Consider the following 23,458-nt stretch of genomic DNA (forward strand, 5'->3'; position numbering starts at 1 on the left):
AAACCACATGAGCTGGGTTAACCCCCCTCAGATCTTTGATCTGCATTCATATCAATGTTAAATTGATTTTACTAGGCTTTGATTCACAGCTTGCACACACTGGCCTTAGATCGTTTGATCTCATTTCTCTTCACGCTTGAGTGGATTTCAAGTAGCCTGCTGTGAAACTAACCACAATGTTTATAAACATCTAGCTATGATTGAAGCTCTTGGACCACATCAAAGTGCTTTTTGCTGAGAAAACGAGGAAGTGAGAGCACTTAACTGCCTTTGGGGTGGGCAGGATTTGCATTTTGGGTGGAAGTTTAGGGGCTGGTTTAGCACACTGGGCTAAATAGCTGGATTTTAAAGCAGACGAAGGCAGGCCAGCAGCACAGTTCAATTCCCCTACCACCCCGAACAGGCGCCGGAATGTGGCGACTAGGGGCTTTTCACAGTAACTTCATTGAAGCCTACTTGTGACAATAAGCGATTTTCATTTTTCATTTTCAAGTGGGTGCTCCAATGGACTTTGTGGGCAACACCCTAAAAGAGTTACTCCCTTGGCCCACCGTGAGATCCACTGTGCCAGGGCCACGCTGGGAAAAATCTGCACCAATTCTCACCCACTTGAATCCCAGCCCAGAAGACTGGAGATTCATGCAGGCTGAGAGAATCCGGTGCCCAGCCCATTAATAAGATGCAAATGTATCAGATTGACCCATTTGCATCCTCCTCCTGGCATGGGGCGCAAAACTCGATACATCTGTCAGCAGGGGACCGGAACATCAGTTTTTGGACGCACTGGATTCTCCTCTACATTGGAAACTCCGCTATCAGTGGTGGGTGGCAGAGAATGCAGCCCTGTATGTTTTGATAAGAACACCTCTCATTCTTGAATGAGCATAAAGAGGGCATTGAGTTGACAGTGATCCACGGGCGTACAATTCTGTTTCAAACACCATGTTATTGATTTGTAGGTGGGATCTAATGTTAATTCTGAAGGAGGAGAAGGGGAAGGAGCTGATCGGCACAGCAGACGTCAAATCTTTTCTCCAGAAGTGCCAGGACACCACAGCCCTGCTGCAGGATAAGCTCACCTTGCTCTCCCTGACTGAGATCAGCAACAACAAGAAGGCTGTGGACGAAGAGAGACGCAAACTAGTCATGTCTGAGCGGGAGATCCAGGCGCTTGAAACCAGAATTGAATACCTGATCAAAATGGCTCACTCGTATGTACCTGTTAATGAGGATCATTAGTTGCAGCTTGTTTGTCCTGTGGATGTTTTTTCTTCTCCCACTTGTTTTCGCATTCATCAAGCAGGGAAATCTTCCTGTTACAGAAGCCAACATCGTGGGATGGGCTAGACAGAAGAGTAAAGTTCCCTCTCCACTGTCCCATCAAACACTCCCGGGAATGGTTTGGGATAGGTTATATACAGGGTAAAACTCTCCTATGCTGTCAGCACACTCCAGGGATAGGTACAACATGGGTTAGCTACAGAGTAAAGCTCCCTCAACACTGTCCCATCAACCACTTCCAGAGGAGGTACAACACGGGTTCAATATAAAATAAAGCTCATGCTACAGTGTCCCATCAAACAAAATCAGTATAAACTTGCATTTTTGAAACTTTTCCATCTCGTCTACTACCTCAATATATCCCCAGTCCGCTCACTAATCCAATTACCTCCTTAACCAATTAGAATCTGTTTCAGTATTTCTGTATTCCTCTACACGATTACTGTTCGGTGATAAAGCTCCATGGATAGAATTTTAAGGATGGTGAGCGCCGAGACGGCATGTAATCGGCTACCGCTGATTCTCGGCAGCTCACTGCCATTTAACACTCACTTCAGCATTGATTGGCAGTGGGCAGACTTTGGTCCACCCTCGGAAGGTAGTCCCAGCCGCGAGAGCTGAGCTCTCACACCCGTCCATGTACAGTGCTGCAGTAAAGTGCCTGGAATTCTGTCCTGGGACCGTTTTCAAGGTAAACCCTAGTGGTTCCAGGGGCAGGAGGGTGTCCAAAAGGGGCCATTGCAGCATCGGAGTGTAGTGATCCTGCTCCTACCAGCCTAACAAAAGAGGCTAGGTGGTAAATTTCCCTTAAGTGGCTCATGGCTTTAGTTTATCTCCTCTGGTGTTTGAACCTGCTACCACTGTGAGGTAGCCACCATCCAATATGTCAATTTTCCTCAATGCTGAAATTGGTGATTCATCCAGGGCTCAAATTCCAATCTTGGTGCATGTATTGTGTTTGGAAAAACTACTATATCACCATATAACACTCCTTGAGGCCCATCCTGCAGCTTGTATTATCATGTGTCGGGTGGCTGATAGTGTTGGGCTCTCCTGTATAATGATGTGTGCTATTTCAGGATTCAGGGCACCAATCCTGCAGAGAGTGCTGCTATCATGGAGCAGGTGAGTGAGATGGAGGCACTGCTACAGAGGGTGAAGACTCAAGCCTCAAGGAGGAAGCAGCTTCTGTCGGACGCCTACAACCAGCAGCTCTACCACCAGGAGAGCAAAGAGCTTCTCCTTTGGGCTGACACCGTGAAAGACAAGCTGAACAGCAAGGAGATGGGATTTGATGTGGGCTCTGCTGAAAACCTTCTAAAAGAGCACAGTGACCTCCTGCTGGAGATCAACGCACACAAAATCAAGTAAGAAAAACACCAGTGAAAAGCAATCTCCCTTACTACCAGGACCAGTGTAGACTAGTACCCGAAGGGGAAATGATAGATTAATGTGTAGATCCTGTGTCAGAACTGAAGGTTAGAGCAATCCCATTATAAAACGGAAGGGTGTTGGGTGGGGTGGGTGGCAGGGAGGAGACCAACAAGTACAGGCCAAGAATGCAACACTGTTGCAGTCATGCTTCTCACTCTCGAACATTATTCTATTTCATTGCTATTTAGGTCCTCAGCCTCACCTCATCCCTTCAGTTATCATTGAATAGAATCCCTCGATTCCTTTACAATTTCAGGTCTGATGATCTCAAATTCTGACTTCAATCAAGATCTTGTCACTCTTCTGCCTATATTCTAATTTGAGCCATGTCCTTTTCATCTCACTATGAGCGCTATGCTCACGATCTATGTTGGCTCCCAATCAGACCAGGCCTTAATTTGCTTAAATTCCCATCCATTCCTCTGTGGCCTTCACCCTTCCTATCTCTTAACCTCCTCCAGCCCTTCAATCCTCTGAAATCTACATCACCAATTTTCATTCCTCCACCATTGCCTGCCATGAATTTAGCTGCCTTGGCCTGAAAATGTTAATTCTCCATCGAATCCTCTTTTCACCTCTATTCTTTTCTCCGCTTTCAGATGCTCCTTTTAAACCTGTCTCTTTGACCATGTTTTGGTCATCTGTCTGAATCTCTCCTTAACTGACTCGGTGTCAAATGTTGTCACCAGTGAAATGCCCCAAGATAGTTTACAGTGCTAAAGGTGCTACACAAATGCAGGTCTATTTTGAATGTCAGTTTCTCTATTGTTCCAATCCTTGCCAACAGTCTCCAGGGCCTTCAACCAGCATTACCTTCCTCCTCCTGGCTGTGCTCGCCTTGAACAACTTCTCTTCAGCTTCACTCATTTCTTCCAGGTAAAAGGGTGTTGCTATGGAAACACACAAACCCTCAAACCTTCATCTAGGTTATATTGTTTCAACCTGCGCAGGCCCCATCCTCAAGTACCCACAGTCAGATTGTGTGTCAGGTGCTTCCTGCTCTCACCCTGATCCTGTGAACTTTAAAACAATACTTCTAATTTCTACCCATGCCTCACCTTCACTTGATTCATATCTGACTCTTCTCTCTGCTTTCTGCGCTCCTTTCTCTGACCCTGATGATGACCTATCAAACATACATTTATTACAAGCTTCCAGATTTCTCTGGATGACCCTTCTTTCCATCTTGTTTCCTCTGAAGAACCCACCCTTTCTCCTATCATACATTCTCCAATTATTTCACTTTCACCGTCAGCCCTCTGGAATGTTCTCCTCCTTTTCTGCTACTATGGTCCTTCACTGTGCCTGCCTTTTCCCCAACCCTCTCCTTTCTCGCACAATGATGTACCTCCCTCCCTGCTTCTCACCGACCTCTGAATTCAGAGGCTCGTCCTTCTGTTACCTCCAACATTATCCCGTTAGCTCATTTATTACCCTGACATTTTCCTTCCCTATCTATTCACATTCTCCTACATCCCTGTCTAGGGATCCAAGACACTCCTTCACTATGGTAGAATTATCATGTATTTCCTCTAATCTTGAGCACTGATCATAGAATTATATAACATGGCCAATTCACCTAACCTGCTCATCCTTGGACTGTGGGAGGAAGCCAGAGCACCCGGAGGAAACCCACGCAAGCACGGGGAGAACGTACAAACGCCACACAGACAGTGATCCAAGACCAGAATTGAACCCGGGTTCCTGGCGCTGTGAGGCAGCAGTGCTAACTAATGTGCCACCGTGCCATCCTCATGGGAGGAAGGAGAATCCCTGCAGACCTCTCTGTGGCAATCCTAAAAGGGCAGAGGAAAGGTTACCAGGCGGGGGAAGGCATGGAATTGAAGTGAATAAGATGGTGGGGGTTGCAATTAAGCCGGGTGCAGTTGGCCAACCTTGGGTTATAATTGGCTGTGGTCAGGAAGTGTTGGCTGGAGTCAAAGTGCATATTTTTTTTGTGAAAGGTTCAAGGAGCTGCATGACCTGGGGAATCGGGTGATAAAGACAAACTCTGCTGGTAATGTACCTCGAATGATGGAAAAAATGATGGCCGTGCAGGTGGAGCTGGGGACTGCGTGGACGGAACGAAATGAGAAGCTGCAGGAAGGACTTGAGTTACAACATTTTAACAGGGAGGCAGATCGCATTGAGGCGACACTCTCTGGTCATGAAGCCTTCCTGAAGATCAGTGATCTTGGGGTAATATTCATTGTTCTGTACTCTCAGCTTATTCCACACCAAACGTCCAGTTGCACACATGGGCCTGGCAAGTCTGAAATTGTACCTCCAATGGACTGGGTTCAGAAGGGCTTTCTTGTGTTGATGCTGCTCAAAGTGAGGAATTAGTCTTTTCTCCAGCTGACGATTGCCAGTGTTACCACTGAATGTTAGGTATAGCACAGGTAGTGGAATGGATAGAGAAGTGGCTTAGTGCACTGCCTGTTCAGCCTTGGATCTCAGGTTCAGCCCCGAAGTCCAAACTGGTGACATGCAAGTTTCCTTTCTGTACTGACTATAAGCTTCCTGAGTTAGAGCGCGGTATCCTAGTTACCATGCAGGACTCATAAACCAGAGGCTCTGAATTTGTATCTTGTTGTGGTATATGGTAATTTGTGGGCAGACAGAATCAAAGTTGCAGCTTTGTAAAAACTGAACCCATTCATTAATGTCCTCCAGGTAAGGGAACCGATCTAATCTGAGGTACACATTACTCCAGTCCCACACTACTTGGTTGATTTTTAACGGGTTCAGGTCATCAAGGGGTGGGCAATAAATACATTTTCCAAGACGAAGACAAGTTGGGCTAAAACTAGATTTGAACATACTCACCCAATTCTTAATAAACTCAACATGGTGCCCAAAGCAGAGTGATATCTCCTGATTGTAGTAATACAGAGAAATAAGGCACTGGGTCAATGGGTCACCGTACTACCAGCTTGTGGTAGCTGAATATAAGGCAGAGCTAGTGCTGGAGATTTTATAACCTTGGGGAATTCCACAGTGGAGACCAAAACTCACTGAGAAGGCCCAGATGGAGATTGAAGCTGTGTAGCCTTCAAAATTCTGGGATCATTCCAATGATTCTCGGCAAACATTTCTCCCTACTGGGGACACTGGATTGTGTGATCGTTCCATTGTATCAACAGAATATTTTGGGCATGAAATTAGAGAAAGCATAAGGTAGCAAATTAGATTAAAAACTGATTAGAAAAAAGGAAACAGTAAGAGTATGAGCACTATCTCAGGACGGTTGGGCATAGATAGTAGTGTCCGATGTATTTCAGTTCTTGGACCACACCTGTTCACTGTGTATGAGTGCTTCGATGCAGAGGGATCTGGGTGTCGTCATGCATGAATCGCAGAAAACTAGTTTGCAGGTACAGCAGATAATAAGGAAAGCAAATGGAATTATGGCCTTTATAGCTAAAGGGACAGAGCACAAAAGTAGGGAAGTGTTGCTGCAACTGTATAAGGCATTGGTGAGACTGCACCTCGAGTACTGTGTACAGTCTTTCCCCCTTGATTTGAGGAGGAATGTAGTTGAATTAGAAACAGTTCAGAGGAGATCCACTAGATTGGTTCCAGAGATGAGGGGTTTATCCTATGAAGAGAGATTGAGCAGTTTAAGCCTAAACACTCTTTAGAAGAATGCGAGGAGATCTAATTGAGGTATATAGATGATAAACAGTATTGACAAAGTATACATACAGCGAATGCTTCCTCTTGTGAGAAATATAGAACAAGAGATCATGGTTTCAGGATAAGGGGTAGCAGATTTCAAACAGATGAGAAATTACTTCTCAAGGGTTTTGAATCGGTGGAATTCACTACCCCAGATTGCGGTGGATGCCGTGACATTGAGTAAATTTAAGAAGGAAATAGACAGATTTTTAAATTAGCAATGGGTTGAAGGGTTATGGAGAATGGGCAGTAATGTAGAGTTGAGATGAGCCACAATCATATTGACTGATGGAGCAGACTCGAGAGGCTGAATTGCCTACTCCTGCTTCTAGTTCTTATGAATGATTTGGATAGAGGGTTAGAGAGAGTGCTGTCTAAATTTGTCGATGTTAACTAAAATAAGAGGCATGGTAAATAACTGAGAGCCAAAGGAAGCTTTGAGTGGCTGTGAATAAGATGGTGCAAACGGCAAAACTCAATGTGAATAAATGTGAGGTAGCAGATTTTGGCCGATATGTAAAAGCAATGATTAAACTTTGGGGAAGGTTGGGTGATTGGAAGAACAAAGGAATTTGGTGGTTTACGATCACAAGACATGAAAAGCAACAGCTCAAATAATAATAATCTTTATTATTATCACAAATATATTTACATTAACACTGCAATGAAGTTACTGTGAAAAGCCCCTAGTCGCCACATTCCGGCACCTGTTCAGGTACACGGAGGGAGAATTCAGAATGTCCAAATTACCTAAGAGCACATTTTTCGGGACTTGTGGGAGGAAACCGGAGCACCCGGAGGAACCCACGCAGACACAGGGAGAACGTGCAGACTCCACACAGACAGTGACCCAAGCCGGGAATCGAACCTGGGACCCTGGAGCTGTGAAGCAACAGTGCTAACCACTGTGCTACCGTGCTGCCCGAAAAAAAGATAAAGCCATAAAAAAGCAAACCAAATACTGAGTTGTATGGAAAAGGGGATATAATATGACAGTCGAGATGTAACAGGATCTATCTAAGGCCACAGTTGGACGATGGTGTGCGTGTTTGCGTTCGGGATCCACACTTTGGGAAGGATGTTGAGGTGATCACAAGAAGCTGCAACACAAATTGACAAATATGCTACCTGGTTTGAGGAAATAGAAATATGAAAGAAAAATCTGAAAAATTGGACCTGATTTTGTTAGAACAGAGGATTCTGGAGCGTGATTTGTATTCAAAATTATGGAAGAGAAAATAAATGGAAAGAGACTATTTTTAGTGGTTGAGGGATCAAGAATATAGGGATGTAGATACAAGATTCCATGTGAGAGATTTAGGTCAGAGAGCAGTAAAGATGGGAGATTCATTATAGTTAGTGATTGGAGCAGAGACTGTATTAACATTCAAGGGCTAAAGGAAAGGGAAATGCAGGAGTATGGTTGTTAAATGGTCTTGCCCAGAGAATAAATGCCAACACAGACTGGTTGGTACAAATGACCTGTTCTGTGTTGTAATTGTCTGTAGCCCAGTCTTCTAAATCCTTTCAGTTGGTTGCTGTGATTCTGGAACGATTGCCTGCACCCTCTGTCAACCTTTCTCAAAAATCTGTGGTAGCTTTTTATTGCAGTGCACCCACTGAATGAACAGTTATATTTAACAAACAAAAATTTGCAATATATTTTCCGCCGTAAATATTAAACAGAGACTGGGCGGCACAGTGGTTAACACTGCTGCCTCAAGACACAAGGACCCGATTTTGATCCCGGCCCCCGGGTCACTGTCCGTGTGGACTTTGCACATTCCGTGTCCACATGGGTCTCACCCCCACAACCCAGAAAGATGTGCAGGGTTGGTGGATTGGCCATGCTAAATTGCCACTTAATTGGAAAAAAAAAGAATTGGGTACTCTAAATTTATTTCAAAACATTAAACAGAGTCTCCCAGCCCTCTAGTGCAGTGTCTGAGAAGATAATTTTTCTGGGTTCCAGACAGTCGGTCCAAATGAATTAATTGCTTTGATGGTCTGTCACATGTCCCCTTCCCTCACCTTCTCCCTCTCCAGAGAATAAGGTTCCAGCCAGGGTTGAAAATCCTTCCTCATTGCCTTGACCACTAAGAATGCACCTTATGCCTCTTCCCTTGGCTGCCTCTTCCCATCCTGCCCCTTCGAGGGTTTGTTTCCTGCCCCCTGAGACCAATCAGTGTTAACTGCTCTCGGGAGCCCATAAGTCATTGGCTGACATTGCGACATTGAGTTGTTGAGGGCAGGCTTTAACCAAACCGTGATGTGCATGACCTTGACCTTATGCTGGGGTAGAAAGCTCTCACCAGCAATGCCACATTGGGAGCATTCCGAGCAACGCCTGGGTCAGCACATCATTGGCTCTGGGCATTTGCGACCGAGAGGTTACTGGCTGACAGGTCCCAGCAATTCACAGCCTAATACATGGAAAAATAAAGACTTCTAAAGTGACTTGTGCAGTTCCTTTCAGGAACTCAGGAAGACCAAAAGAACTTCACATCTAACAAGGTACCTTTGATGTGTAGTCACTTTGTAATGTAGGAAACATGGCTATCAGTTTGACCACAACAAGATCTCACAAACAGCAATGTGATGATGATTAAATAAACTACTTGTGTGATGTTGGGAAAAGGATAATTAGCCAGGGCACTGGCTGAATTCCCCTGTTCTTTAAAATAATGCCACGGGATCTGTTGCATCCATGTGGAGCCTCAGTTTAATCTCTTCTGAAAGGCAGCTACCCTGAGAGTGATGCACTTCCTCAGTGTTGCATTGGAGTGTCAGCCTGGATTATGTGTTCAGGTCTCTGGATTTGGACTCGAATCCAACCGTTTCTGACCCTGAGGCGAGAATACTCCCACTGGGCCACACTGACATTGAAATGAGTCAAGGCTATGAATCTCTGCTCCAAGAGCCTTAACCCTTTGAATTGTTTTTAAAGGACAACGTGGATTCTGTGAGCAGCTTGCTAAAGAGGCATGAAGACTTTGAGAACATGCTGAAGGTAACAGACCAGAGGATCCAGGGGCTGCAGGACAAAGCATCTAGATTCACCCAAAACAACAGCTATGTCAACAACACGTACGTATTGGCATCTGAGTAACTGACTTGCAATTGCCTAGTACTGGTTTAGGCCACATACGCATGCAGAGATCCATGCTGCTAAAGTTTGCACGCTCACCATTAATGTTGTTAATGTAATTTAATTGGCAAAAAGGCAGGGATAAACAGAGGCCAAGCTCAAAGCTTGTCTGAGTCTTCCTTTCTGCTCCCTTCTGTCCAGATGGATAATTCTGAAGGACAGCTGACTTCTTAAAACTAATTTAGTCCCTCATTAGAATAATAGCATCAAAAAATAATACAGCACAGAAAGAATCTATTTGCCCCATTTTTCCTGTACTGATTCTTTGTTCTTCCTTGCTCTTTCTCTGTAGCCTCTACTTTTTCCCATTAATTATAGAGCCAGGTCCCTTTTCAATGTTACCATCAAGTCTGCTTTCAGCACCCACGTTCGGATCCAGGCCCTGCGTCACTGTCCATGTGGAGTTTGCACATTCTCCCCATGTCTGCATGGGTTTCACCCCCACAACCCAAAGATGTGCAAGTTAGGTGGATTGGCCATACTAAATTGCCCCTTGATTGGAAAAAAAATAATTGGGTACTCTAAATTTATACAAACCAAAAAAAATCTGCTTTCAGCAAACTTCCAAGGAGAGCATTCCAGATCACAACTTGTTGTATTTCAAACTAAATCCGCATGTCGCTTCTGATTCTTGTGCCGATCACCTTAAATTTGTGTTCTCTGGTTACCCATCCTTCTGCTGCAGAAAACTGTTTTTTCCTTATTTACTCTATCAAAACCATTAATGACTCACAAATACTCTATCAATTCTCCTCTTTGCTATGCTGAGACCCAGCGTCTCCACATAACTAAAGTCATTCTTGGTAACATTCCAGTAAATCTCCTCTGCGCCCTCTCTTAGGCCTTGACATCTTTCCTAACGTGTGGTGTTCAGAATTAAACACTAACTGAAGCCTATGCAGTGAAATAGAAAGGTTCAACATACTTTCCTCACTTTTGGACTCTATTAACAAACCTAAGGATCTAATGACCTTTTCAACTTACCCCAATACCTTCAAAGATTGGAGTGCATACGTGTCCCCCCTCCTCGGATCTCTGTTCCTGTATCAACTTTAAAATGATATCATTTAGTTAATGGGTGGGATTCACTGGCCTCCCAGCCGCTTGTTTCTCAGTGGCGTGAGGTGGCGTACCGTTCGCTGGCAGCGGGATTCTCTGTTCCTGCTACTGTTAATGGGAATTTCCGTTGAAGCTATCCCACACTGCCGGGAAACCGGTGGGTGGGGTGGTTGGCAGTTTCAAATTCCTAGGGGTAAACATCTCCAAAAATCTGTCCTGGTCCACCCACGTCAATGCTCCCACCAAGAAAAAATGCCTATACTTCCTCAAGAAACTAAGGAAATTCGACAAGTCCACATTAACTCTTGCCAATTTTTACAGATGCACCATAGAAAGCATCCTATCGGGCTGCATCACAGCCTGGTGTGGCAACTGCTCGGCCCAAGACCGCAAGAAACTTCAGAGAGTCTTGAACACAGCCCAGTCCATCACACAAACCTACCTCCCATCCATTGACTCCATCTACACCTCCCGCTGCCTGGGGAAAGCGGGCAGCATAATCAAAGACACCCCCCCCCCCCCAGCTTACTCTTCCAACTTCTTCCATCGGGCAGGAAACACTAAAGTCTGAGAAAACGCACAAACAGACTCAAAAACAGCTTCTTCCCCACCGTCACCAGACTCCTAAACAACCCTCTTGTGGACTGACCTCATTAACACTACACCCCTGTATGCTTTACCCTATGCTGGTGTTATGTAGTTAAATTGTGTACCTTATGTTGCCCTATTATGTATTTTCTTTTATTTCCTTTTCTTTTCATGTACTTAATGATCTGTTGAGCTGCTCGCAGGAAAATACTTTTCACTGTACCTCGGTACACGTGACAATAAACAAAATCAAATCAAATTAAAGCATATCAGTAAGAATAGTATTCCAAATACTGAACCCTGGGGAACACTACTACGTACTTCCTTCCAGTCTGACAAACAACCATACATACGCTGCTGCTTCATACTTTCTGTCCTTTGTCTAGTTATATCCAGCAACTTCCCCCACCGCTGCATCACTTTAATCCCATGGGATTTAAGGATTTAATTTTGCTGACAAGCTTTTTTGTATGGTACTTTTCCAAACAGCTTTTGAAAGTCTTTTGCGAGGGCCACAATGAGTCCAGCACGAGTTTGTTGAGTCAAACAGAAAGTAACTTTTATTTCCTACAATAGTTACACAGCAACAGTAGTTCACTACTAGTTCTCTCTGGTATCACACTGACCAGCTCTATTTATACAGCTGAAAGGTTAACAATTGCCTCGCCCACTTATCGGAGGAGTTCATATTCCTCAAGAAAATGTGGATGCCAAGATTTGGTTCCGGTGAGATTGCGCTGGGAAGGCCTGCACAGCTGCAGTTCCTGGATGAAGAATGGTACTGATACATGGAACAAGTTATACATTGATGGACAGATCATTTCTGCGACAAAGTTCTGGACATGATAACACATTCTCAGGCTTATCCTCCGTTTCTGTTGCAGAACCTGTGAGGGGCGATACTATGTGTTGGGTTGTTTTTGGGAGTGAGCTGATATAGCTTTGTATCAGTACCAATATGGAACGGTGACATTTCCTTGTTGATTAGTATGATGTATAGAATGTTAATTGTTCATTTTCAAATCTTTGTTACTGTTGACTGTTTAATAAAAGTATTCTCAAGAGGTAACTAATTGTCCTCAGCCAACAGGATAGGGCAGGTTATAACAAAGTCCATATACTCAACATCAAATACACTACCCTCATCCACCCTCTCCATTATTTCAGCAATTAATTCAACAAACCTGGTCAAAAATTAAGTAAAAACAGAAAATGCTGAAATGCTCAGCAGGTCAGACAGCATCTGTGGAGAGAGAAGAGTTAACTTTCAGGCCGATGACAATGAAAGGACCAAGAAGCTGCCTGATCTCCTGAGTATTTTCAGCATTTTCTGTTTCTATTTCAGATTTTCAGAATCCACAGTATTTTGGTTTTGTATCAGTCAAACACGATTTGCTTTTTTTACATAGAATTTACAGCGCAGAAGGAGGCCATTCGGCCCATCGAGTCTGCACCAGCTCTTGGAAAGAGCATCCTACCCTTGGTCAACACCTCCACCCTATCCCCATAAGCCCAGTACCCCACCCAACACTAAGGGCAATTTTGGACACTAAGGGCAATTTATCATGGCCAATCCACCCAACCTGCACATCTTTGGACTGTGGGACGAAACCGGAGCACCCGGAGGAAACCCACGCACACACGGGGAGGATGTGCAGACTCCACACAGACAGCGACCCAAGCCGGAATCGAACCTGGGACCCTGGAGCTGTGAAGCGATTGTGCTATCCACAATGCTACCTTGCTGCCACAAATTTAACAAATCTATGCTCACTTCCACTTATTAGCCCATACTTATCCAATTTTGTCCTGAGGTATTGCCTCTAAACTGTTCCCATCCTGATAATAGGCTGTTTGTCCTTTAGTTGCTGGGTCAAGGGGCTGGTTTAGCACACTGGGCTAAATCGCTGGCTTTTAAAGCAGACCACGGCAGGCCAGCAGCACGGTTCAATTCCCGTACCAGCCTCCCCGAACAGGTGCCGGAATGTGGCGACTAGGGGCTTTTCACAGTAACTTCAGTTGAAGCCTACTTGTGACAATAAGCGATTTTCATTTCATTTCATTTCAGTTTATTTCTCTCCCTTTATTTAAAGAGGGTGCAATCCTCCAGGCTTTTATTACCACCCACATACCCAAGAATGCTTGGAAGATTGTAGTCAAAGCCTCCAATTTTCACCCTAACTTTTCTTAATAACATCGCTTTCACCCTATTGGGATCAGATGAATCTTCTCATTTTAAGCACCGACTTTTTTTATTTTTATCTGATCCAATACCACCACTACCTCCTTTACTGTGCCATTGGCAGCATCTCCTCTTTAGTGAGGAAGACAGCTGTAAAATATTCATATAGTACCTCGACCATGCTCTTTTCCTTCACAAGGATATTTCTTCTTTGGTCCCTAATTGAACCCACCCCACTTTTGACTATTAATTCCATATGGTCTCCTCAAGTCTTTCAGATTTCCAGCCCAAGTTTTCTCATTGGAATTTCCCTCAAATTTGCTCTTGCTTCAGGAAAGCTGATTCTTCTGTCTATACTTATATGCATTCCTTCTAAAGTTTGTTGGGGAGATGGTGGCATAGTTGCAATGTTACTGGACTAGTGATCCAGAGGCCCAGGCTAATGCTTTGGGGATATGGGTTCAAATCCCACTATCGTGGCTGGTGGAATTCAAATTCAATTAATAAAATCTGGAGTTGAACGCTCATCTCAGTAATGGTGACCTTGGGAAAATTACATTTGGGAAAGGAAATTTACCATCCTTACCTGGCCTGGCCTCCAGCTGACTCCAGATCCTCGAGGGCAATTAGGGATAGGCAACACATTATTATATGTCTCCTCTTTGGTCAATGCATTGGCAATGCAAAATTCAACACTTCATCTTTTTGGGCGCCATGAAGATCCGCAGCGTACAACGCCAAGACGCTGTGTTTCATAGAATTCCTACAGTGCAGAAGGAGGCCATTCAGACCATCAAGTCTGAAAGAGCACCCTACCTAGGCCTGCTCCCCTGTCCTATCCCTATAACCCCATAACCCCATCTAATCTTTGAGCACTAAGGGACAATTTGGAATTGCCAATCCACCTAACCTCAGCAATATGTTGTTTGCCAAAACAATGATTACACAGCTGGGCTGAAGGGCCTATTTCCATGCTGTAAACATCTATGACTCTATGACTTCAGAAGCACTTCAAGGGCTGTAAATGTCATGATGGGCACTATATAAATGCAGGTCTTTGTTTGTCCCCATTTTTTTCTGGACTTTTTCCAGGAGCAAATTATGGGAAAGAAAGAACTTTCATCGAACATGGCACCTTTCATATCTTCAAGACCTCTCATTCTATTTCACAGGCAATAAATTACTGTCACAAGCATTGCCATCATGTTCAAGCCATGTTGAGTCCAGCAAGATCCTGTAATGATAAATGAGATGAATGAGCAGTAACTCTGTTCTGGAGGTGTTGCTTGTGCTCTGCATTGCGGAGATCTTGTTCTGAATTATTTGGCAGCAGGTAATGAGCTGTATACAATATCTCTCTTTATGCCCAGGGTCCAGAAGAGAGTGTTTCTGATTGGCGACAGATGGAATGATCTGAATCGGGCCAATGACTTTCGGAGGAACAGGCTGCTCCAGTCACAGAAAGTTCAGGTTTGTATCCATTTCAACAGCTTGATGGTATTGATTTATACAAAAGAAAGGCATGGCACTTGTGCAGACATTTCAGATCTTAAGCACTTTTAGTCATTAATTACTTTATTGAAATGTAGCTACCATCATTATGTAGGTAGAGTCAGCATTAGAGTTCAGTGAAACAAAGCAGTGTGGGATATCAGAAAGGAAAGCAAAGGGATTGAGCTCAAATCTCAGAGGGAAATAGTAAATATGTACAAGGCACAGTTATAGCCACGTTTGGAGTACTGGGTACAATTTTGGATACTGGTGCCCTACACTTGGAGCACTGGGTACAATCTCAGGGTTGCTACAAGGAGGTTCAGCTGTTGAATGCAAGGCAATGGTATAATGATAATTGTCGCTGGACTAGTAATTGAGAGACCTGGGGGCCTGGATTCAAATCCCACCATTGCAAGTGATTAAATTTGAATTCAAATCTGGAATGAAAAGTTAAACAATGACCAATGTTGTGAAAAAAACCATCTGATTCGCTAATGTCCTTTTGGAAAGGTAATCTGCCATCCTTATCTGGTTTGACCTACATGTGACTCCAGCCTAGCAAGCTGCTCAGTTAAGGAGCACTTAGGGATGGACAATAAATGCTGGCCCAGCAGGCGATGCCCATATCCCAATTATTACGATCCCAGACCAGACCCAACAGTATCGAGGATACTGAGCTGAAACCCCAATATTTTATTTTAATTTTGTAAGACTGAGGAAAGGATACCTCACTCCATTAGTAATTTCACACAAAATAAGGATATGTTATTTTGAAACAAACTTTATTACGAACACGGTATTAAAATAGCTGTAATATCACGCAAGAAAACTAGCTTATAATTAACCCTTAAACAATGCTAATCAATACAGCTACACAGTAAGCCAAACATCAAAACCATCTCGGCCCTCAATCCACTTTCAAACACAGCACCTCCTGGAATATCTGCTATACAGAAATGTCTGCATACTCTACTTTGAGAAAGAAATATCATTTGACACTGCTTTAAAGAAAATACCTGAATCCGGTCAGAACCATGCAGGATATGCAGCTGATGTCTTCAGAAACTCTGTCTGTATTTCTTCAGAAGCTGCTTCTCAGCTCACCTTCCAGTCATACAACTGCTTGGAAAGAAACTGCTAATCTGTCTACAGACATATCTTTAACTGAAATGTGGTGAGAGCAGATGCTTGATTTCTGCTCACATCCCAATCTAAAACTCAACTGAACTGTTTTTCTGCAAAATGCCAGTTATCTTAGCTCCTCCCATTAATTACATCACCTTACCAAGCTGAAACGCCGGCTGGCCAATGGGGTTCCCCATTGTGGGGTAGCACAACAGAAAATCCCGACGGTGGAGAATTCAGCCCAATGTATTTAATTAATTCCACAGGGAACTCCCTTAATCCAAACAAAACTCCAGGGAACCTGGTGCTAAAATATTCGTAGACAATCTGATTCTGACTCAGGTCTTCATACGTAGCAGAGCAGCTATCTCACTGCAATCTATTGAAAGTTATCCAAACAAAACTCCATTAGCCCAAATTTTACGATGCCTTAATTGCACCTCTGGCTCCCAAAACCTTTCAAAGCAGGATTCTTTAAAAACATTACTGAGGCAGTCATATACATACTAACACAGGCTTTTTAACCCTAACGGCACCACACACCAGTAATACAATATACCTGAAATTGCCACATACATCACGACATGAATTAATGCATTTTTTTAAATTAAGGAAACCAAACTGATTCCAAGCTTATGACACTTAAACCTAAGCCAGGATCAGTTACTGTGGGGAAGCAATGATTAGTGGAGAGATTATGAAAGTTTTCAGCATAATTTAAGTGATAAATTAATTGAACTTGATAATGTGACTGGCGTTGTCGCAATTAAACCTGGCGACCAAGGGGATTTGAGCTGAAACTTAAAAGAGGGAATGTACACATTGGAATAGGAGGCCATTCCGCTCTTCGAGCCTGCTCAACTATTCAGTTAGACAATTTCTGGACACAACTGCACCTCAATTCCAATTATCCACCAGTATGCCATATCCATAGCAGACATCCAGCATTCTCTGTTTTGAAATCTTCAGTTGACTCCCAGCCTCAAAAGCCCTTTGAGGAACACAGTTCCAGAATTCTACTGTCCTTTCAGTTAAAAAGTGCTCCCTGATGTCCCCACCCAATGTACGGTTAGACTACTTTGTTATGAACATGTCACCAGGAAAGACAGTTTGTCTCTGCTGATGCTATCAAATCCTTTAAACATCACCTCACAAGATTCTAAACTCAAGAGAATACAAACCTGGTCAATGCCACACCACCTGTCTTCAGAAATTAGCCTTTTAGCCCTGATACTGTTCTGATGAATTGACCTCTAAGGATATACATCCGTCTTGAGGTGCAGTAACCAGATCTGAACACAGTACACCAGATGGAGTCTGATCAAAGCAATAATCCTACTTCGTTCCTTTATTTCCTTCCCTCCAGGAATTTAACAGAGATGTGGCTGAACTTTTAATGTGGATTGATGAAAAGTACGAGATTGCCTCCGATGAATCGTACCGAGACCCGACGAACATCCTCCGCAAACTAAAGAGACACGAGGCTGTGGAGAAGGAGGTGATGGCAAACCAAGTTCGTGTGGAGGACCTGATGAAGGTACAGCTACTGCAGTCGGGTTAACTGCGGCTTCCTTAAAGCACACCCCTTTGCCTGCCTTTCACTAAGAGACTCAGAAGAAATGCACTTTGCCGCTCCAAGTGCCCACCACCAACATCCACCCCTGGGGTGGAATATTATGCGTCAGAGCAAAGCACAGAGCTAATTAATTTTGCCTGTAACCTACAGAGAGACTGCATATCCATTGTCTGATACTGGGTCTAATATCAAAGGGGTAACTGTACCATGTGATATTGGGTATTAATGTCAATGGGTAACTGCACTATATCATAGAATTTACAGTGCAGAAGGAGGCCATTCGGCCCATCGAGTCTGCACCGGCTCTTGGAAAGAGCACCCTACCCAAGGTCAACACCTCCACCCTATCCCCATAACCCATTAACCCCACCCAACACTAAGGGCAATTTTTTGGACACTAAGGGCAATTTATCATGGCCAATCCACCTAACCTGCACATCTTTGTAACTGTGGGAGGATACCGGAGCACCCGGAGGAAACCCACGCACACACTGGGAGGATGTGCAGACTCCGCACAGACAGTGGCCCAAGCCGGAATCGAACCTGGGACCCTGGAGCTGTGAAGCGATTGTGCTATCCACAATGCTACCGTGCTGCCCTATATGAAATCTGTGGTATCAGGGTCAATAGGGGAGGATCAATGGGGTGATTGTACAGAGTAATACTGGGGTAACAGGATTAATGGGGTAATTGCACTGTGTGAGGTGAGAGTCTAGGGGCTCCATTACACTGTTTTTGGATCAATTTGGGTAGAATTTCCCCCAAATCTGGCAGAGTGTCAGGTTCAGCCTGAAAACCAGCATGTATCTCTCCAGATACACAGCTGAGTTTTCATTCCAAAAGATTTTCTAGCAATCTGGGGTTTGTGTTGACTCTTTGGCAAGGCCGGCTCCACAGAGACCAGGGCTCCGTCTTTATTTTGCGCTGAGACTTACATACTGCAGAATTCTCCATTGGCGGGATCCTCTGATCCGCTGGTAGCACACCCACGCCCGCGTGTTTTCCGATGGCGTGTGATGGCATACAATGGAAACTCCATTGGCCAGCTGCTGGAATGAATTCCACTGCCGACGGGGATGCGCTACGCAGGAAAACATGGCTGTCTGACCTGAGAATTCCACCCATGATGAAGGTGGACGTAGCTGCTTCAGGCCCTATGAACAGATTCAGATTTATTTGAAAATTTGCTAATCAGGCTCGCTTCCTTGCTGGTGTGAGCCTGATCGTGGCATCAGAGCGGATCGGGACAGATACCAGACTGTAATCTCGCCCGTGCAAAATCCTGTTTTTTACCTCTCGCAAGATTTAATAGCCATTACGGGATTTACGCTGGTGTTCAACAGGGCTACTAGATCGCAGCCCTTGTATCTGTTTCTTCATTCAACTTGTTACATAGATACATAGAAGATAAGAGCAGGAGGCGGCCTTTTGGCCCTTCGAACCTGCTCCGCCATTCATCACGATCATGGCTGATAATCCAACTCAATAGCCTAATCCTGCTTTCTCCCCAAGTGCTATATCCAGCCGCCTCTTGAATATATTCAAATATCTTGGGCGGAATTCTCCGACCCCCCGCAGGGTCGGGGAATCGCCCGGGGCCGGCGTAAATCCCGCGCCCACCGTGGCCGGAATTCTCCGCCACACGGGAATCGGCGGGGGCGGGAATCACGTCCCGCCAGTCGGCGGGCCCCCCGTGCCGATCGGCTTGCCCCCCGCGGCGATTCTCCGGCCCGCGATGGGCCGAAGTCCCGCTGCTGTCAGGCCTCTCCCGCCGACGTGGTTTAAACCACCTCTGTGCCGGCGGGGTTGGCGGCGCGAGTGGAATTCATTCCAGCAGCTGGCCAATGGAGTTGCCATTGTACGCCATCACACGCCATCGGAAAACACGCGGGCGTGGGTGTGCTACCAGCGGATCAGAGGATCCTGCCAATGGAGAATTCTGCAGCATATAAGTCTCAGCGCAAAATAAAGACGGAGCCCTGGTCTCTGTGGAGCCGGCCTTGCCAAAGAGTCAACACAAACCCCAGATTGCTAGAAAATCTTTTGGAATGAAAGCTGTGTATCTGGAGAGATATATGCTGGTTTTCAGGCTGAACCTGACACTCTGCCAGATTTGGGGGAAATTCTACCCAAATTGATCCAAAAACAGTGTAATGGAGCCCCTAGACTCTCACCTCACACAGTGCAATTACCCCATTAATCCTGTTACCCCAGTATTACTCTGTACAATCACCCCATTGATCCTCCCCCATTGACCCTGATACCACAGATTTCATATAGTGCAGTTACCCATTGACATTAATACCCAATATCACATGGGGTCCTGGGGAGGGGGGGGGGTGCAGGGTGATCGGACCCCAGGGGGTGTCCCCACGGTGGCCTGGCCCGCGATCGGGGCCCACCGATCGGCAGGCGGGCCTGTGCCGTGAGGGCACTCTTTTTCTTTCGCCGCCGCCGCCATGGCCTCCACCATGGTGGAGGCAGAAGAGACCATGCGGCAGTAGTGATGTCAGCGGCCGCTGACACTCTGGCACATGCGCGGACTCACGCCGACCGTTGAAGGCCTTTCGGCCAGCCCCGACGCTGATCGGCGTAGCGCCAAAGCCTTTTGGCGCCAGTCGGCAGAGCGGGAGCCACTCCGGCACGGACCTAGCCCCTTCTCCGCACCTTTGGAGAGGCCCGACGCCGGAGTGTTTGGCGCCACTCCGCTACGCTGGGACCCCCCCGCCGGGTAGGGGAGAATTTCGCCCCTTATGTTTGTCCAGGTGGATATTATTTTCCGGATAGTCTATCAGAAAAGACCTCACAGCTGTCCCCATTTATTCCGAGGTTGTTTAAAATTACATAGATTCTCCAGCACAGAAATGGCCGTTCTGCCTAACAGTTTGCTGCTGGTGCATGTGCTTCACATAAAACCACGTTCCGCTTTATTGACTTTGTCTCACCCTCCAGCATATCCTTTTATTTCTTTCTCCCTCACGTATTTATCTAACTTTCCCGTAAATGCATTGAGATAGTACTTCAAATACTCTGTGGTAACATTTCCCACCACTTTTTGAGGAAAGAAGTTGCTCCTGATAGTCTTCTGGATTTTTGGTAACTATCTAATATTTTTGGTCCTTAGATTGGGACTCGTGCACAGGTGGAAACAACTTCATTGATGAACAGAGATCCACACAACAACACACACACACACACACACACACACACACACATATGCATTTTTAACATAATTTTTGCATTCAAGTGTACACAATATGCTCAATTAGAATTTGACATCAGAAGTTTGAATTTGGAATAAATTTGACATCAAATTTGATACTGCATGCAAAGCTATCCAGTGCAGTCAGAGCTATATGCAGCACGCTCAAAACACACACATACACAGAGAGACAGATAAAAACTGTGGATGAAACTCAGAAATCTTCAGATGGAATAAAATGAATGAGATTTTAAAACCAACACCTCAAAGTAGTAATCTCAGGATTGTTCCCAGTGACACATGCTAGTCAGTCTCGAGACAGGAAGATAGTGCAGGTGAATGTGTGGCTGGAGAAGTGGTGGAGGAGGGAGTGTTACAGACTCCTGGGCATTGCGACCTGTTCTGGGGGCAGAAGTGGCACCTGTACACAATGTACAGACTGCAGCTGGACAGAGCCAGGATCAATGTTCTGTCTGAGAGGTTAACTACACTGGGGGGGGGGGAGGTTTAAACTAATCTCGCAGAGGTGGGAACCTAGAAAATAGCCTAAAGGAGCTGCAGTAAGATCAAAGGACGGACAGGGAGATGAGGGGACAATTATATTCCCCCAAAATCAGGTGAGTTTGGGTTATGGAATGTTAAGATATTAAAAACCTGAATTGTACCTCCAACGCACCCCCCCCTCCAACGTCTGGCGTTAACAAAGGGGGTGAGTTGGGGGGTGGTGGGTGCGGGAAACCAATTGACTCTCAGGATGCATCTTAGTCAATTAATTATTCTAATGAGGCCACATGCTTCAAAGTTAACCATCATTGTAACCCTGTTTGGCTAGGTTTTCCAGGCCTTGGACTGCGTAAAGCGTTCTGGGCCAGCTGTCTTTCCATTTACTCATTGGATTCAGTTTAGCTACTTCACCCTCCCCCACGACCAGACAACCCACCCCCAATCCTAATTCCCCCAGATCCTTCTCATTTCCCCACCTGACTCGTATAATGGCCTCCCCACTCATCGCCTCCTCTTTCCAGCCATCCTGAATTCTCTCTCCCTCCTCTGCACAGTGACCTGGTGCTGACCTCCTACCCACCCGCTGTGGTTGGGAAACCAAGATGAGCAACGCTAATTGGGTCCTGTTGTTAAATTCGCCAGGATTTTCACCAAATCTGATCTTCCTCGTTTCCCAACATCAAAGCAGCCACCATCCCCACCACTTCTTTCCCATCTTTAAATGAATTTGCAGCCCACCCAAACAGCAGTAAAATTAGCCATATCCAAAAGTTGCAGCAACCAGATTGAAGGAAATAACAGCAGTGGCAAAGTGGGTATTAAATTACATGTATGTCAATGTTCATAGTGTAACTAATACGGTTAGTGAGCTCAGGCATAAAATCCTACATGGGATTTACAATATTGTATTTAGAGACATGGATCTCACAAAATTGGGAATAATCCAAAAATGTGCGGGTTAGGTGGATTAACCATGCTAAATTGGCCCTTAGTGTCCAGAAGGTTGGGTCGGGTTACTGGGTTGCGGGGATGGGGTGGAGGCGTGGGCTTAGGTACAGCACTCCTTCCCAGGGCTAGTGCAGATTTGATGGGCCGAATGGCCTCCTTCTGCATTGTAGGGATTCTATGAATATTCCTGGTTACCAAATATTCACGATTGGTCAAATGACGGCCTGCTCCTTTTCTGTAAGTTTCTATGATCTTATATGTCTAAACTCATCTTGTATGATAATGATTGAAATGTTTAGTGATGTCTGTGTTACTGCTTATGTTTCTGCTGTGTTTCAGACATGGTTTGTGTTTTCACCATTAGACAGGCACCAATCTCATCCAGGAGCAGCATTACAACAGGGACAATGTCAAATCCCGACTTGTGGCTCTGCGGGAGAAGTGGACCAAGCTCCGCAATAAGATGATGGAGCGTGGGGACAAAATGAGGCAAGCTGGACAACAGGAGCAACTCATGGAGCTACTGCAGGTGCGCCAGTGATGGGGGCATGGCCACTGTATGAATGGTCAGTTATGGGGCACTGTATCTTGAGGACCCACGCTAAGTATTATGACATGCATGTGTTGTCTTGCTTTAGGGTTGTTTACATGAGATACCTATGGAAACAGAAAAGCAAAGTTGGAATGTGGCCTGTGTAATATTCATTCCATTATTTACATAATACTACATAAGGCTTTGGCTTCACAATGTTTATAGAAAGACCAAGTATATATTTGTCCCACAGCACAGTAGAACCAATGACATATTTTAGAATGGTGCCAGATAACTCTTTATTTAATTTATGTTGGTTGAGGGATAAATGTTGGTGAGGATACTAGTGGAACTCCCCTCCTCTTCTTTGAATAGTGGCAATGGTTCTTTTGGGAGGGCAGATGACACACAGTCTAAAGTGTCAACTGAAAGATGGCATCCCCGTGCGCAGCACTCACTCAATATTGCTGTTCCAACAGTGCAACACTCCCTCAGCATTGCTCTTCCAACAGTGCAGCACTCCATCAGCGCTGCTGCTCCAACAGTGCAGCACTCCCTCAGCATTGCTCTTCCAACAGTGTGGCACTCCCTTAACACTGCTGCTCCAACAGTGCAGCACTCCCTCAGCATTGCTCTTCCAACAGTGCAACACTCCCTCAGCACTGCTCCTCCAACAGTGCAACACTCCCTCAGCACTGCTCCTC

The 23,458-nt window shown here is 45.1% G+C and overlaps 1 protein-coding gene across 1 annotated transcript in view; it reads left to right on the top strand.

Moving 5' to 3' along the window:
- The window catches only part of sptbn5 (spectrin, beta, non-erythrocytic 5), a 332,093-nt gene that overhangs the window by 82,306 nt on the left and 226,329 nt on the right, over positions 1 to 23,458 (top strand). The window contains exons 17-23 of the mRNA XM_038790252.1: positions 960 to 1,211; positions 2,361 to 2,648; positions 4,680 to 4,914; positions 9,344 to 9,483; positions 14,744 to 14,843; positions 17,359 to 17,529; positions 22,587 to 22,751. Coding sequence (XP_038646180.1) covers positions 960 to 1,211; positions 2,361 to 2,648; positions 4,680 to 4,914; positions 9,344 to 9,483; positions 14,744 to 14,843; positions 17,359 to 17,529; positions 22,587 to 22,751 — 1,351 coding nt within the window. The remainder of the gene's footprint in view (positions 1 to 959; positions 1,212 to 2,360; positions 2,649 to 4,679; positions 4,915 to 9,343; positions 9,484 to 14,743; positions 14,844 to 17,358; positions 17,530 to 22,586; positions 22,752 to 23,458) is intronic.

The sequence above is a fragment of the Scyliorhinus canicula genome, chromosome 2, assembly GCF_902713615.1.
Source record: "Scyliorhinus canicula chromosome 2, sScyCan1.1, whole genome shotgun sequence".
Taxonomy (NCBI): domain Eukaryota; kingdom Metazoa; phylum Chordata; class Chondrichthyes; order Carcharhiniformes; family Scyliorhinidae; genus Scyliorhinus; species Scyliorhinus canicula.